We start from the raw sequence: 17,967 nt of genomic DNA, 5'->3' as shown, positions 1-17,967 counted from the left end.
GGTGATTATCCTGCGATAAAATACCTCCTATTGCATTGTTCGAAGCATCGGTTGTAAGTTCGAATTGTTCGAAAGTCTGGGTAAATTAGTACAGGTTCAGATGTTAATATATTTTTACACAATTGAAAACAATCTACATATTCTTTGGTATGTTGTACTTTTTCGTTCTTTTTCAGACATTGTGTCATCCGTTTAGTGATCTTCGCGAAATTCTTTATAAATTTCCTATAATATCCTAATAGTCCTAGGAACGACTTTATTTCACGTTGAGTTCTTGGTATCGGGAATTTCTGGACTGCTTCAATCTTCTTGTTGGGCTTGATTCCATCTGGTGTAATGACGTGCCCTAAAAATTCGACTTCAGTGTGGAGAAATTCCGATTTATCTAGCTGGATCTTCAGATGCGCTTCTCTTAATTTCTTAAAAACCAGTTTCAAATTTTGAATATGGTCTGTCAATCCCGTACTAAATATTATTATGTCGTCCATGTAGACCATGCACACCTTGTTCTGGATGTCTTTTAGAACTTCATCCATCACACGTTGGAACGTGGAGGGTGCATTCTTGAGCCCAAATGGCATTCGTAAAAACTCGTATTGTCCTCGATCTACTGAGAATGCCGTCTTTTCGATTGAATTTTCTTCCATTTCCACTTTATGGAAACCATTAGCGAGGTCAAGCGTTGTGAAGTAATTACACCTGCCTAGCTTGTCGAGAATGTCGTTGATGTTGGGAATAGGGTACCTATCCTCGATGGTCTTTTCACTGACCTTCCGATAGTCTATTACGACTCTGCATTTTTGTGTGCCTGAGGATCTTCTTCGGCTATATCCAGATCGGCGACGACCAAGGGCTCGACGAAGGTCTTATAATTCCTTTCTCTAACATCTCGCTGATTTGCCGTTGAATTTCTTGGGTGTGTATGTATGGATATCTATACGTTTTGGCGTGGACAGGTTTTTCGTCCGTGGTATTTATTTTATGTTTGACGTAAAAGTTAGTTTATCTCCAGTTTTATGAAAAATGTCAGCGAATTCTTTGCAAAGTTTTATTATTTCCGATTTTTCTTTTTGATTAAGGTGTTCCGTTCTAATTACCCCTATTAGAATTTAAACTTGGAATTCGCGATGTGGTAGACATCGGTTCCGGTTTAGGAAGTTGATTTGCAGGTATCGGTTTAGGCTTAAAAACATTTTGTGGAGGCCCGAATACCTCTCGATTTGTCGGAAACCTTTGTGGTGGCACTGGCTTTGTTTGTATATTTATAGGTTGAGAAGGCCATACATATTTTTGTTGTGAATTATTACCAAAATTATTTTCAAAATTGTTACCAAACTTATTATTATGATTTTTCCTTGGATTATTACCAAAATTATAATTATTTGGATTATTTTGTGGATTAAACTGTGAAAAATTATTCGGATTGTTAGTAAAATTTCTCTGATTTTGTTGAAATGTATTGACCTGCGGGGGAGGTTGTGATTTAAATGATGCATTTATTTTTTGTGGTGGTGGAAAATTAGTATTACCGTATAGATGTTAAAAATTTTCGAATTCATTAACATATGCTAGGGCATCTTCTAGCGTTTTAGGCTTTCTCAGATGCATGTTATTTCGTAAAAGATCTGAACATCCCGCAATAAATGTATTAAGGGCGGTTTTATCTAAATAGGTTATGTGACAGAGCTTCTGTTCATTTGTAATTGTAGTATCGTTGCTTATGCGCTGAACTACATTACTTCTTAATAATTGTAAACGGCTACCAAAATTTAAAAGTGATTCATTTTTATATGGATGTGTCCTAGTTAATTCTTGCACGAGACAATCTAAATCTCGTCGATCGGCAAAACTCTGAATTAGAGCTGTTTTAAAAGAGATCCAATATGTCAATTCTGCCCGATTTCCCACCATAATTTCGGCTTTTCCTATCAATTTTCCCTGAATACACTCAAATATATGGTCATTTAAACTTTTATCCCTTAATGATTTATAGCTGTCAAACAGTTTCCATAAATTTCAATCGCCGGAAACGGCCCTTTAGCAGAGCAAAAGCATTTTCGATGTGGACCCTAATTTGTGATAATTTTATATTAAAATTTTCTTGCCTGTTTGACAAGTTTATGTTACTTTTAAAACTAACCATCATGTAGTCTGACAAGTTATAGGCTAAGTCACCAAGCATATGACTATCATGAGGAAATGCAAATTGTCCTGTTTGAATTCCTTCAAAGGGGTCTGATTTCTCAAACAGACGGCTGTCGTGGATGGAACTAGGTTCTCCAGCATATACGTGGGTAAATAATTTTTTGTTATCACATAACCCTTGCAACGAAACCGAATGAAAAATTTTCCTGTTGCAATAGGAATTAGGATGGAATTATGTTGTTCGACGGAAGGAAAGTCTTTTTAAAAACAATTATTTATTTAAAAATATACAGCGTGAATGTTGTACGTACGAAATCAGACAAAAGAATGAATTTATAATGAACATTAACTTAAAAGGAAAACTTATCAATAAAAGCATGATCAGCAGGTCTCATGGGAAGATCTTCTGTGCGGTTGCAGGTGTGGCGGAAATGGCCACATGTAACTCCTCCCTCCTTAAGACGAAAAGATAACGGAGTTTTCTTTTCGTGGTGGGTCTTCGGGTATCTCTTCTTTGGATGGGCATATCTTCTTCCTTATGTAGCTCAGCATAGGGTAGAGTAACTTCTTCCTTGTGATGAAGAGTAGGCTCAGAGTGATCAGGATGAACAAAACCATGAATATGATGTCAGTGGAATTGTCTATGAAACTTCTCGTCGATGGGGTTAACGGATGCAGTTGGTTAACCATTTGCCTTAGCTCGAACATTTTGTCAAAATTTAATTTCGTGATGTTGAAGGCCTCGAAGGATTTACTTCTTTTTACTTGATCAAAACTGATTGGTGGTAGTATTAAAGACTTGCTGTCTTGTATTGAGACATCATTGGAATATATTTGATAATTTATGTGGACCTCACAGCCCTTAGAAATTTTGATTAGGCTGGGCTCTTGAATTTCCAAATATCGATCGGTTTTACATTTTGAAAATATTCTTTGTGGTCTTGAAGGTAGTATAAGTATTCTCTTGGCGTTATTTGTTCGATGATAGGCTCTTGAACGTGGATGTCGATTATTTTACAGTCATCGGTAGATTGGTTTTCGATCAGCTGTAGCGTGCACTGGTCATCAGGGTGAAATTTTACGTGGCAATAGAAAGTTTCTTCTAAGAATGGACAGATGGTTTCTTGAAACTGTACTTTGTAGTCTGCTCGCGCCATATAAGGGTATTTGGGGATAATAACTTGGTGGTTTTGTGTTATAGGAAATAAATGATAAAAGGTAAAGGTATCAGGTTTTACGATCGGAATATGAATAGCGAAAATTAGTTTCGTATTCGAAAAAGTTATTTGTGTTCCTAAGAACTGATAGATAGATAAAATGTTTTTAATATAGGTATTTGATTTTTATCGTATAGAGTACCTAAATAGTTTATCATTTTTTGGAGCTCTGAGCTAAGAAGTATAGAATTATGTAGTGTATTTAATTTAGCAAACATAATCGCATCTTCTATATTATCTAGAAATGTAATGATGTTCTGACAGTCTAAATTAATTTGAGAAAGTATTCCTTGTACACTAATATATTCTTGAAGATTACCGATTTCTTTGTTTACAGAGTATTGGAAGAGTTTTAACCATTTTGAAGATTTTCTTGGTTTTTGCTGAGAGTAGTTATTGTTTTGTTATAGTTATCAATCAACCCTTTTGAAAGAGAGATTTGTAAATTGACTTCATTGATTAGTTTCTTTTGATCGTTATTTAATTGATTAATTATTGAATCGTATCTATTTCCATCGTCTGCGTCTAATGTTCCGAATAGCCATTTATTAACTATACCTACAACAGTTACTAGTCCTCGTTTATTACGTATATGAGGATATAAATTTTTAATTTTATTTAAGGTGGTTTCTGTTAAAATTTTTGTTCTAGAAAGTATATTTTGTGAAAGTCCTTGATAGGATATCGGATTCGTACCATTTTTATCGCGTATAATTGTTTTAATAATAAAAATTGATCTTCTATATTTCTAAATTCATTAATTATAGTGCTTAAATCTAAATAGTGTATAAACGTATGCTTAGTATATACTAGTTTGAAATTGCCTAAGTTTAAGGGTAAAATAAAATTATTTAAAGGGGTTATTTGGATATCATCGGCACTACATTTCATGAGAAGCAGGGTTGTCAACACTAGTGTTATCTTCATCATTTCCCTGAAATGAGAGATTACGTTTAGTCTTTGGTTTCCTAGTGCAACTCTTATGATATGTACCCTTATTTGTCTCTAGTTTAATATCTGACTCTTTTATAATGGTAGTTTTCTTAAATTTCGGCAAGTCTTTAGAACGATTTTTTGTCTTTATGTAAGCGCTTTCTGTGTTAAGGAATTTTCGTGGGTCTTGTCGATCATCATTAAATTTATTTACTATTGATTCCTTTTTATTTTTATTGATTTCGTGAATTTTATTATATCTACAATTTGTTGGTTCTTGATGTCCTACTGTTAGAATAATTTGATTTTTATAAGTAGGTATTTAAAGATTTTTCAATAATAGGTAACTTAAATATAGGGTCTTCTAGTGACGTGTGAAGTGTGAAATCAGTAGAGTCGGCAGAGATTACGATAGGGGTTCCCATATTATCGGGATTTTTATTCTATCGGGAAGTCCCTTTTTATCGGGGGGTCTTATTCTATCAGGGGGGCGTTTTCGTATATTCGAGATTACTTTAATTGTCTGTCCTTTGAGGACGTCTAGCCTTAAAACTTCGGGTACTGTCTCATTGTCCAGTGGCGGGAGTTCGTCTATAGTTTCACGAAACTCTTTTATAGTATCGTTAGTATCTCCTGTGTTGTTAACTTTACAGAGGATGAGGATACTTTAAGGATGTAGTTTCTAGAGCATTTAAATCGTTAATTATTCCTGGTTTAGATAAAATTTGAAGTTCATAAACATTAACAGGCATGTTTTTAATTATTTTTTCATTGGGGTTAACAAAACCAGAGAAATTTACATCTTCAGGTTGTCGATATTTAAAAGGAATTTCGATGTTATTTCCTATCAACTATTGTTGTACTAAATTAATATTAAAATTCATCTGAATAAGATCAGTAAGACCTATGACTCCATCGAAAAAGTCATAAAAATCAAAGAGAAGATGTTATTTTTAATGCCAAAATCTAAAAGAATAGGTCTACAGTACCTATTTAGTTAGTTTACTACCTATGGCAGTTTTAATTATATTAGATCTTTGATAGATAAAGTTTGGAATATTGTTCTATTATTGAAGGTTTAATAATTGATTTAATGCTGCCTGTATCGATTAGTAATTTTAAAGAGGGGTTTATTGTTTCAATATATGGTAAAGAATTGTTAGTAGCTATATTATTGATTTCGATCAAGTCAATTGATCGTTGAAGCTGGTGTCTAGGAAACTTTCATCCTGTTCGATATTTTTATTATTTATTGATTGTCGATAATATTGATCATAAATTGAATTATCGCATGTATAATTTTGGGTATTTTCGTCGTAATATACATTACTATTGTAGTTATCGTATGGCGTTTCCTGTTCACATTCATTGGAGTATAATTCTTGGTAGTTAGAATTGGGATTCCTGTTAAATAGTTGTCCGTTAGAGATATTCTGTGAGAAACTTTTTCTACTATTCATACTAGGAATATGCGACGTAGTCGACATCGGCTCGGGTTTTGGTAGTTGACTCGGTGGTATAGGTCGTGGTTTAAATACATCCTGTGGCGATCAAAATACTTCGCGATTTGTAGGAAATCGTCTAGGTGGTACATTTTGTGTTTGAATATTTATCGGTTGTGATGGCCACTCAAATTTTGATTGGAAGGGTTGTTGATTACCAAAATTGTTATGATAGTTATTATTGTAAGGGTTATGAGTAGCAAAATTACTGGGTGGCTTAAAATTATTGAAATTATTTGAATGGTTATTTCTAGAATTAAATTGATTTTGTTGATTGTTATTAAAAGAATTAGGTGGGTTATTAAAAGTTGGCTTTTGGGATTTATTAAAATCACTATTACATTTTCCATATAACCTTTCAAAATTTTCAAATTCTCACATAAGCTATCGCGTCTTCTAAACGTGTTGGTTTTTTAATGTATATGTTATTCTTTAAGGTACCACTACAACCTGCGATAAACGTATTTAACGCGGTTTTGTCAATATAAGAAATATGGCAAAGTTTTTCTTGGCGTATTAAAGTTGTATCGTTACTGATACGTTGTACCACATTACTTCGTAAAAGTTGTAACCTATTGCCAAAAGCTATTATATTTTCGTGCTTATCAGGGTGAGTTCGGGTTAACTCTTGTATTAAACAGTCCAGATCTCTTCGATCTGAGAATGATTGAATCACAGCTGTCTTAAGAATATTCCAATCGGTTAATTCGGCTCGATTACCGACCATAATCTCTGCCTTGTCAATCAATTTTTCTTGAATTGATTCAAGAATATGTTGATTAAGTTCGGCATCGTTTAAATTTTTGTAACTATTAAAAATACTTTCACATCTGTTGATAAATTTATTGAGAGTATTACTGTCTCCATCATACGGTTTAATATTATCCATTTTGGATTTAAATAATTCCCAGTTAAGCTTTGATTCAGTCATTTTTTTTAGATGGTATAGAAGAAGAAGCGATTTTGTTTGATTGTTGTACAGAAAATGATAAACTATCTAATTTTCCTATAATTTTCTCTAATTCGGTCATGTATTTTTAAATAAACTTAATTTTAAAACTAAAGATAAAGTAATTATTTATGTATTGATTATAAAAATTTATTATATTGAATAATAATTTATTTTTTAAAATCGATAAATTATTTTTTCAATTATATTGATTATTGATTTATTTTTTAAAATCGATAAATTATTTTTTTCTTTTTTCGTTTTTCTTAAAATTACTGCTCCCAATGAGCTGCGAAATTGTGTGCGCTATGCACTGGCCCTAACTATCCCTACCGAAAAACCTTAACCAGAGGGTTCGGAGAGGCAAAAAGGAAAAAGCACTTACAGTTTTGATGCTGTCGTGTTTTCTTCTCCTTTCTCGATCCTTTTGCGACTCGTTGTGGGTGCTGCACTTTGCTGCCGTCGAGGTTCTTCTTCGATACGCGCTTAACGGTTGAAACCACGAAACGACACAACTGGCCCGAAAAGATGCTCGAAAAACACAGAATTGTCGTCGCACGTATCCTACCGACTGCGCCAATTATGTTGTTCGACGGAAGGAAAGTCTTTTAAAATACAATTATTTATTTAAAAAGATACAGCGTGCATGTTGTACGTACGAAATCAGACAAAAGAATGAATTTATAATGAACATTAACTTAAAAGGAAAACTTATCAATAAAAGCATGATCAGCAGGTCTCATGGGAAGATCTTCTGTGCGGTTGCATGTGTGGCGGAAATGGCCACATGTAACTATGGTCTCTTGGTGGTAGGATTCTAATATGGCTACCGTCTATGCAGCCAATTACTCCTAAAAAGCAAGATGTCAAAAATTATATAAGAGAAATATTTTTGAAATTAATGTTTAAAAAAAAGTTATTGTACTCAACAACATAAACTTACCTTCGAATCCATTAATTTCTTGAAAAGCTTCCATTATAGCATGAGCCCTGTCTCGTATTGGCCAAGAAATTATTTTAAATACAGAATTCATTTTCAAAAGAATTCTGCATGTTCGATATAAAACATCCCAGCATGTTGACTTAGACATTCCAAATCGATCAGCAACTGAACTAAAATAAAAATCATAATCAAGGAACAATTAATTTGGTTAAGTTTTGTGATTTTTACCGAAAACTTTCCATACTAGCTAAAAACCATATAGCTATCATGGCTTGCTTGTCCATCTGGATGTCCAACAGTGGCCAACCTATTTTCACCAACTGCATGTAATTTCACCAGTAAATCTTCGAAAGTTGTTGGAGACATTCTAAAGTGATGTCTAAACTGGTGATTGGCAAATTGGGGTACAGTTACTTCAGCGAAACCCGCTACTTTTTCCAAAACACTGGTTTCTTACTCTTCATCATCAAACATTTCATAGCCCCCTTCGATGAAGGCCAATATGGCAACAGGAACACTCATTATTATGTATAAACTAACTTATTATTGTTGCTTAATGCAAAACCACCTACAAAACTCAAAAAATAAATTACTAGTCCTTTTGTCTTTGAACATTGAAAGATTTCAATTGGCAATTCAAACTTGTCACTTTTCCCGCGACCCGAACATTCGAAACCGTTCGGTAATTTCAGGTTACTCCTGTCTGTGATCAAGTACATCCAATCTGTGATCACGTGACAAAAAATTCGTCGACATCTGGCTGTGATTACCGAACCTGACTCTTATTGCCGAAATGCCGAATATTACAATATTATTTGTTATTTGGTATGTACATCATTAGGTACATCAAAATTTTAAAATTTTCTATACAGAAGAAGAGGAACGCCAAAGCAATCAAAACTCGGTCTCGGTTACGGCGAACGCTTTTAGCATTGTGATCTCTTCTCAACCTTTAACACAGAACAAAATATACCTAATACCTATCTATTCTTATCAACTTAATATCGCTACCGCTATTTTTCAAAATTAATAAGAAAGTATAAATAAAACAAAATCCCGATTTTCAATATTTCATTGTTACCGCCAGCGATATGCGCAGACGCGAGCAAAAGACAAATAAACTAATTCTCTGTTTTCTTTCTTCTTTGTCACTCTTATTAAACTTACTAGAGAAAGCTATATTACTAATTTTCATATTATAGTTCAATATTCTTCATATATAATTCAATATTCTAACTTCTAACCTCAAATTTGGTCAAAAAATAAATAATTTTGTTGAAGTGATCCCAAACATTTAGCCGACGATCCGTACTTAGAGCGTTAAAACATTAATTGTAGAATATATTAATATCAAATTTACATCAATAACTTCAAGATTGGCTATATACCTAAAAGGTACCATCACCTATAATTCTACTAAATAATTAGAATTATTAATTCGATTGTGAAATATGAATTATTACTAATTATTCGATGGTGAAAATAATTCGATTATTCCCAACACTACATCTGACAAAGAGTAGAGAACTTTGCTTCTGATATGTAAGCATAGCACTCTCTATTATTCTATGCTTACATTTAGGTTCTAATAATACCTTTTTTAGATTTCCCAAGAATGTAAAAGGCGTGCTGTTTGGATTAAAAACATGCACATTGCAGATTGGGAGCCCACTATAAATGATAAAATTTGCTCAAAGCATTTTGAACAAAGTTTGTTCTATCATATTGGGGATAGAACAAGGGAGGGATAGTAGGTTTAATTACTGAGTTATTAAAAGACCATGTTTTAAATTGTAACAACAATAGGCAAAGATAGCCTGGATGTATTCAAGGAGTTTTTGCGTTACTAACTTTTGGTTAAAAAATTACCTATTTTATGTTAAATTTTACTGATGTTTGTAAGTTTAATTTAAACATAATAATAGCTTTAGTATTATTAGTGTTGTTTTATTGTTATTATTATTGTTGTTATTACTAGCTATATATCATTATATTAATAAGTAAGTAGTTTAGTTAGTAACTAAATAAGTAAGTTTTATTTTCTAACAGAATTGGTTATTTCAAAATATATACTTCAACAAAATCTATATGTTTTCGTAACAAAGATGAGCGGGGCCTGAAATAACATACTCAGCTATATCCTGTTCAAAACCCTCTAACAAAATCTATTTTTTTTATCTGTAAGGAACAGCTGCTGCTAATTTTAGTTTTTAAGTTTATTATTCGTTGTAAACATTTGAATATATTTTTAATATACAGGGTGTCCCAGAAATAAGTGCAAATATTTTAACTGGTAGTATAGTTCAACCCTAGAAACACGCCTATGAGGTTTTTTTTGCGAAAAAAAAATGTTGAAAATTTAAAATTTTTCTTGACATTTTCCGGGAAATTTGAAAAAACTTTTTAGTGCCACTTGTTTATTCACCTGAGATTTCCCTACGGTGTATCTAAACCTTGCAGTGTTGCAACCTCCTATGTTATCCACATTCTACATAGTTCGGCAGAACATAGTTCTACATTTATAAATTCTTAGACAAATTTCTACTCAAAAAATTAGGAATGTTAAATTTAATCTTTTATCAGGGCTCATTATTAATAATTATAGAAAAAAAAAACATTAATTATTTTTAGTACTTACCCTTTCAATGAAAACTTAACAAAAACCACCGAAAATTAACTAAAACATTACGTTTATGACGTTTACGAAAATCTTTGTTATGCTGCAAAATAACTTTATTTTGGAATAAATTTAATAAAATGATTCATGTTATTCACAATCAGGTCACAAAAAGAAATTCCTAAAATGTTTATCGTAATTTAGTAATCGTAATTCAATTCAAGAAATTTAAAAAACAGCCCAACGAATAATCGATTCATTTTTGTTTTGTCTGTTTTCTTTCATGTTTCTCTGTTTTATTTGAACCACTGTTTTACAAAACACCTTGAAAAGCGCACATTACTTTGAATACCTTTGTGAATGAATAAATGTTGAGAATTATTGTCTCTTATCGCCACTTTACGAACTACTTTCAATCTAAGAAAATACATGTTTCACTCAACAATTATTGACAACGTATTTTGGTTTTTCGCTATTTTTTCGATGTATTTCGACCATTCCATCGACAGCCTAACCGTCAGCCAAGAACTGCCGCGTGTGAACTGGTCCTTTGAGTCGCCGGTCGCCGCGCCGTCGTGGCGGGCTTGTGTCAGACGACGATGTTAAGCAACGTTGCCGTAGTTACAACAATTTCAAATTCAAGACATTCAAAGCAATCAAATTCGTATTAAATTTTAAAAATAAAACAGAGAAACATGAAAGGAAATAAACAAAACAAAAATGAATTGATTATTCGTCGGACTGTTTTCGATGTATTGAATTCTGAATTACTATAAACATTTTAGAAATTTCTTTTTTGTGACCTTATCAATAACCAATTCATTTGTGTTGTTTTCTTTCATATTTTTCTGTTTTATTTTTAAAATTTAATAAGAATTTGATTGCTTCGAGTGTCTTGAATTTGAAATTGTTGAAACTACGGCAACCTCACATTACGCAAGTTCGACACGGCGGCGCGACAAAGGAGCAGTTACCAGTGATGCGCCGGTCTCTTGGCTGACGGCCGACGCGACGGTTGGGCTGTCGATGAAATTGTTGAAATACATAGAAAAAATAGCGAAAAAACAAAATACGTATTTAAAATTGTTGAGTGAAACATGTATTTTTTAGATTGAAAATAGTTCGGAAAGTGGCGGTAAGAGACAATAATTCTCAACAATTATTTATTCAGAAAGGTATTCAAAGTAATGTGTGCTTTTGAAGGTGTTTTGTAAATCAGTGGGTCAAATTGTGATGAGGCCTATATGAAAATAATGTGTTAAAAATGGGGACTGTTATTTTAGTAGTTATTATAATAGCATGTACAAGTAAAGCAGCACAGTGAAGTGTATTTTAGTTAAGTATATATCGAAAAAGAGAACTGTCACAGTTACATCGATCTGTCATAAGCATCTTTTTTAATGTTGGGTAAGTTTTTTGATTTAACTTTTTTAATACAGTTTTAACACATTATTAAACATTTAACTTTTAATTTATTTTATGTAATAATATCACAATCTTAAAAATGTACTGCATCTCCGCAAACTCCTCAGGTGTTGTGATTTTATGACTTACTTTTAACATATACTTTCTTGTTCCTATGGCAACACAGTGCGTCGAATTAACTGAAATCCGGGCTTGATCCGGGTAATTGGATGTAGTTGGCGATATCTGCCGGCAGTTCTCAAAATGTTGCGATTATTTTTTTAAATTTTCAAAGTTAAATAACTCGGTTATTTTCAATTTATTTTAAAAATGGTAAAGAGAAATTATGTTTATTTTAACCAGATCTACCACCCCTTAAAATATCTGCACTCATTTCTGGGACACCTTGTATATCTCATTGTTTTCTTTGAGAAACTTATAAAAAGGTTAAAATGTACAGTAAGTCTAAAACTCGAAGTTAAAATAAATAAAACCAATAGTTTTTGCATTTTTTTCAATAACTATTGTATAATTAATTATAAAATTAAAATGCCATATACAGGGTGATTCCTGTAAGTCGGTCATGCTTTCGAGGAATGATAGGGGACGTCGAAATATTAATTTTGATATAGCATACTATGGGTCGGAAATGCCTCTTACGCAAGATACAGGGAGTTAAAGTTTTTGAAAAATTAAAGATATTCTTTAATAGTTTCTTAATAGTTGAAGGTATCGTTATAAAATTTAATTATTGGAATCTACCTAACAGAGACACTTTAAATGTAAAAAGAAGAGGTTTTAGTATCAACCAGTGGCGTAGATGTGATACACATCGGGTAATTTTTTCAAAAAAAAATAGAACGCCACTGATAAAAATAAAAATTTCGGAGTTTTTTTATTTACTCGGTTTATTTTTAAGAAAAAGGTCTCTTGCAGCTTTCTTCTATCTAACACGATTTTGTCACAATTTAAAAATAAATATTTTTTTAATGAAAACCTTAAATATGCGAATTATTATAACTACCTTAAAACTACGAATTTTATTATTAACAATAAAAAAAATTCTAGTTTAAATTTATAATTTTTTAATAATGTATTTAGAGCTAATAGGAAAAAGTACTAAAGTTACCCAAGATGAAGGGAGCTAACGATGCACATGTGTTTCTGCCCTCTAGTTATAATAATTCGCTGTATTTAAGATTCTCATTAAAAATTTATTTATTTTTAAATTGTGCCAAATGGTATTAGATAGGAGAAAGCTGCAAGAGACATTTTTTCTTGGAAATAAACCGAGTAAATAAAAAAAACTCCGAAATTTTTATTTTTATCAGTGGCGTACTATTTTTTTTTTGAAAAATTACCCGATGCGTATCACATCTACGCCACTGGTTGAAACTATAACCTCTTCTTTGCACATTTAAAGTATCTCTGTTAGGTAGATTCCTATAATGAAATTTTATAACGATACCTTCAACTGTTAAAAAACTATTAAAGAATATCTTTAATTTTTCAAAAACTTTAACACCCTGTATCTTGCGTAAGAGGCATTTCCGACCGATAGTGTGCTATGTCAAAATTAACATTTCGACGTCCCCTATCATTCCTCGAAAGCATGACCGACTTACAGAAATAACCCTGTATATCGATAAAATGATATTTTAAAATCTTTTGCGTCATTAAATTATTAAAGTATACTGCAGATGTTATTATTATTAATAATATTATAATAAATCTATAAAATTATTAATAAACATTGAAATAAAACTGTTTTGTTGGCACATCTTCAATAACGTATTATACCCTTAGGATACGCCTATGCGCCGAGTTGCGTAGTGGCAAACTGTCACAAAATTGTGTTTTTGTCAATGACTAAAGAATACAAGGACAAATAGCAACCGAGACCAAACTGTGACCATTTTTCCAAACAGTGCCGTGGAACATATTTTAGAGTCTGTGCCGTCGGCTTGACCCTTGTGAGATTACCCTTTTAACCCCGCCTCGGAATATTCATCCTAAACCTACCCTTTGCCCCTCCCTTGTCGTCTAGTACGGTTGGCCGCGCGCATCTCTCACTTCCCCCTCCACAGCTCCCCGGCATCTCCCGGCTTCCGGCCGCGCGCCAGCCGTTGTGTGACATCAGTGCGCTTTTAACTTGTGCTACGGATGTTCATCTTGTTTTGCATAATATAACGACGTAGTCGTTCGAGATTTGGAAAAAATCGAAAAGTGGTAGTGAAATACCCTCGATAAGTACCTCCGCAATTTTGTTTTTGTTTGTTTACAGCCTATATGTACTATGTCAAAACTGGCGCTTCTGCCCATTTTGATTTACATACTTATTATCGGGTCTTTACCGAGAAAAGTATTGTCAGAATAGTGATGCCTACGTCTTCAGACTAGCTATTTTGTACAATTTAGCTTGAATGGACATGTCGGTCTGCAGAGGACGTCTCACATATTGCCAACCGGCGCTTGGTTTCTATATGACGTCTCGTTTGTAGGAAAGCGACGTCTTGGTTGAAGAAGGCGGCGTCTGGTTTTTTTTGACGACGTCTGGGTTTCTTTAGCCGACGTCTCGGTTTCTTTTGCCGACGTCTTGATTTCCTTTACCGACGTCTCACTCTCCCAAGCCGACGCTTCGTTTTGGGCTTGAGTTTAAAGTGGTTTTCTGAGTCTTTTCTCAACTCTAAAACCATTTTTATTGTTTTCAGATGGCTTCGCAGCAAGCATCGCAAAGCCTTGGTGAATTACTCCTATTAGAGTGTCAAGATCCAGATGATAATGTTATTCTAAACAAAATTAAAACTCTGGCTTCGACTCATCTTCCGGATGGCTGGAAGGATTTTAAGGCCATCATATTTTCCAAGAAGGACATCTTAGGGGTAGAAATAGACCCGCAAACCCTCTCTAAGATAAGATTCGCTTTACCGACCAACGGTCTTGCACAAGCATTTTACCCAGGAAGCAAGGCTCTTTCCGAAAAGAAATATAAAGATCTAAAACTTCGAATGTTAGATTGGCCTTTTTGCGTGGGATTAATCATAGGGCAACCCTCAGTTTCCTCGCGAATTCGGGGTTCGGCGGTTCAAAATGAACTAATAAATGCAGTTATAACTGATCTTAGACCCTTATTAATATCAAGGAGGGAGGCGTGCCGTGAGTTGGCAGGAGAAGAAGAATCCGATGAGGAGAGCATCTCATCCACGCGGCTTAATAAAGGGAAATCGAGGAGAGAGCATAGGCTTGACAATTTAGAAAAAAGGAACGCCGAACTAAAGGCTCTAAAGCAATCCATCCTGGGCAGGTTGTCTGGCGGTTCGAATCCTATGGCTTCACCCTCTTGTCAATCGGAAATAGACGAGGACGAAGAATCGTCATATTGCTCTTCAGAAAATGGAGAACAACAGTCGCTATCTTCTTGGACCGCTCCAACATTCACACAAAGAGAGGATCTGGATTTTGATTTCGCTCCAACCACTCTCGAGTAAGAACCAAGTATTCCTGCTCCAAAGCCTTCCATAGAAGCACAAGGCATGCAGTGTCAACGCTTGGGTCTGCCAAGTTTTAACAGAATCCGTTATTCTGAGGTTCAAAAAAGGTTTCAAGCGACTCCCGTTTTCAGTTACCTACAAGTTAATCAACAAATTAAAAACTTCGCACCAGGGCAAGACGTTCTAGTAAAATCGGATTCGACCTTAGGGGCCATTTGCCACGGCCTCTTGCTGCAGAGAGAAGCTCTTCTGGGAGCATTAAAGGAAATAGGAGCCAAACATCCGGGTGCACTTGAGGACATTCAGCGATCTATAACTGATCCAAAATGCCTGTTCAGATCAGTCAGTGACGATCTCCTTCAGTATACCTGTGGCAGAAGGGCGGAAATCATCAAATGTCGGCGTAAAGCTTTTAAACCTCGTTCGGATTATCTTGTCACACTACTCCATGCAATCCCTCCATCCGGCACACATCTTTTTGATGACAAGTTACTTACTGAACTCATGCGTAATCAGCCCAATTTGTTTTTTTGGGGTTCCACTCGCCCGCAAGCGACCCGCTTCTCTCATGGCACAGGTACGGGACGGTCTCAAACAGGAAGCTCTTCATCAGCTAAACCCAAGTACACCCAGAAAACGTCTTCGGCTATGGGTTCAGGAAGATCATCCAGAGGCAAAACTTGCAGAGAAAGTAATTTTCCGCCCCGGGATGGTGTTAAGTCCGGAGGCATCAGGAAAAATAAATTTAAGAATCAATGACTCAGAAATCAAAGGTTTCGAGGGGGGCCAACTATCAAATTTCTTACAGAAATAGGAGAAGGCCGGTGCTCCCAAAAGTATTATCAATATCATTGTAGAAGGCTACTCGATACCTTTCACAGCTCAGCCCCCGTTAGTCAAGTTTACGGCTCCAATGTTAAAAAAATACGCCTTCCCGGGCCTACAAAAAGAAATAGAGTCAATGATACTACAAAAAGTCCTGGAAAAGTCAGAATGCCAATCAGGGTTCCTGTCAAAAATGTTCCCAAGGACGAAGAGCGACGGAAATATAAGGCCGATATTCAATTTGAAACAACTCAACCGCTGTGTAAAACCAAAGAAGTTCCGCCTGTTAAATCACCTAAGAGTACCGAAGTTTCTTCAACTAGGCGATTATCTGGTAAAGCTAGACTTAACACAAGCGTATTTTCACATCCCAGTGAAAAGATCTCACCGTCGCTTCCTCTCTTTGGTATACAATTCTCACATTTGGCAATGGACGTGTCTACCGTTCGGCCTAGCCAGTGCTCCGTTGGCGTTTTTCCGCATATCAAACTGGTTGGCAAGCCGATTAAGAGATATGGGAATCAGGGTGATCGTCTATTTGGACGACTTCTTACTGGCACATCAAAACGCTGCCACGCTAAAATCACAAGGGAAGCGGACTTGTACCTTTCTGGAAGACCTGGGTTGGGTAATAAATTTAGAGAAGTCAGTCTTAACACCCACAAGAGAATGCGAATTTCTGGGTTTAATCTGGAATACCCTGAAGAAATCGGTGTCTTTACCAAAAGGAAAAGCCCTAAATTTAAGGAAGGATTTAAAAGAAATTCTAAGATCAGGCGCATGGAGCTGGATAACCGCCAAGAAACTTCTGGGAAAGTTAAAATTCGCAGCTTTTGCCATTCCCTTAGGGCGCCTTCACTCAAGAGCAATGCAGAGAGCGTGCCGTCGTCTGCCGCAAGACGAGCCGGGAAAAAATTTTGTGCTTCCTCTGTCCGCTTTAGCAGAAATGAAATGGTGGCTGAGTCATCTCCACAATTCTTCCGGCATTTTTCCCCAGAATGCAAACTTCTTCATGAGTGCCGATGCTTCGAACCAAGGATGGGGAGCCCAAATAGGAAAGGAGTTCCTGAAAGGTCATTGGCGTCAAAAGGAATTGAGTTGGCATATAAACGTAAAAGAATTGATAACGATCTTTCGAGCCATTCAGATAAGTTCAGACAAATTGGTGGGCAAGACGCTCGTGATACAATCAGACAATCAAACAGTTGTCTCGTACGTAAGGAACCAGGGGGGTACCAGGTCAGTCAATCTGAACCAAAGAGTAACTCGTCTCTTAGAATACGCCAAGAGAAAAAACATAACACTCATTCCTCATTACCTATCGGGAATTCTCAATGGCATAGCCGACAGCCTATCTCGGGGGAATCCAATGGAAGACTGGACTCTATCAGAGACGGTGATTACGAGAATATTTCAGAAATGGGGAGTACCGCAGATAGATTTGTTCGCCTTCAAAACTTCAAAAGTTGTGGACCAATACGTGTCGAGAGACATCAAGGACGGTCAAGCGGCCTTCACAGATGCTTTCAGTCAGGATTGGAACTTCGACCTAGCCTGGTTGTTCCCTCCTCCTGCGTTAATTCCCAGGGTCCTCAGTCATCTGAATTCAGCCCGAGGAGTTTACATACTAATAGTGCCAAAGTGGGACAAAGTATTTTGGAGGTCTGACCTAAAATGTCGAGCGCTTGCAACCCCCTTCCAAATTCGCAATCTGCATCACCATCTATTAGAAGCTCAGTCACGCAAACCTCTGCCTCAGAGCCGCAAAATATCTTTGGAGGCTTGGAAAATACGGGGTGGGCAGTTGTCACCAAGGATTGGGAACAAGAAGACCGATCCCTACTTGAAGGCGCTTGGAGAAGTTCAACCTTAAAGACATATTCCGGTCCCTGGAAACAGTGGCTAAGCTGGTGCGCGAAACACCATCTTTCGCCAATAAAA

At 35.3% G+C, this 17,967-nt stretch overlaps 1 protein-coding gene across 1 annotated transcript; it reads right to left on the bottom strand.

Moving 5' to 3' along the window:
- Window positions 1-1,539: 1,539 nt before the first annotated feature.
- LOC115875718 lies at window positions 1,540-8,375 on the bottom strand. The gene is made up of 4 exons (XM_030891232.1): window positions 7,690-8,375; window positions 7,546-7,597; window positions 2,003-2,375; window positions 1,540-1,938 (listed from the first exon to the last, which is right to left on the bottom strand). The coding sequence occupies exons 1-4, from the start codon at window positions 7,835-7,837 to the stop codon at window positions 1,540-1,542; spliced, it is 972 nt and encodes a 323-aa protein (XP_030747092.1). The 5' UTR covers window positions 7,838-8,375.
- Window positions 8,376-17,967: the final 9,592 nt, after the last annotated feature.

The sequence above is a fragment of the Sitophilus oryzae genome, unplaced genomic scaffold (assembly GCF_002938485.1).
Source record: "Sitophilus oryzae breed Bouriz unplaced genomic scaffold, Soryzae_2.0 scaffold_1394_pilon_pilon, whole genome shotgun sequence".
Classification (NCBI taxonomy): domain Eukaryota; kingdom Metazoa; phylum Arthropoda; class Insecta; order Coleoptera; family Curculionidae; genus Sitophilus; species Sitophilus oryzae.
Note: the sequence above shows the minus strand (reverse complement) of the source record. Positions and strands in the feature narration are given on the sequence as shown.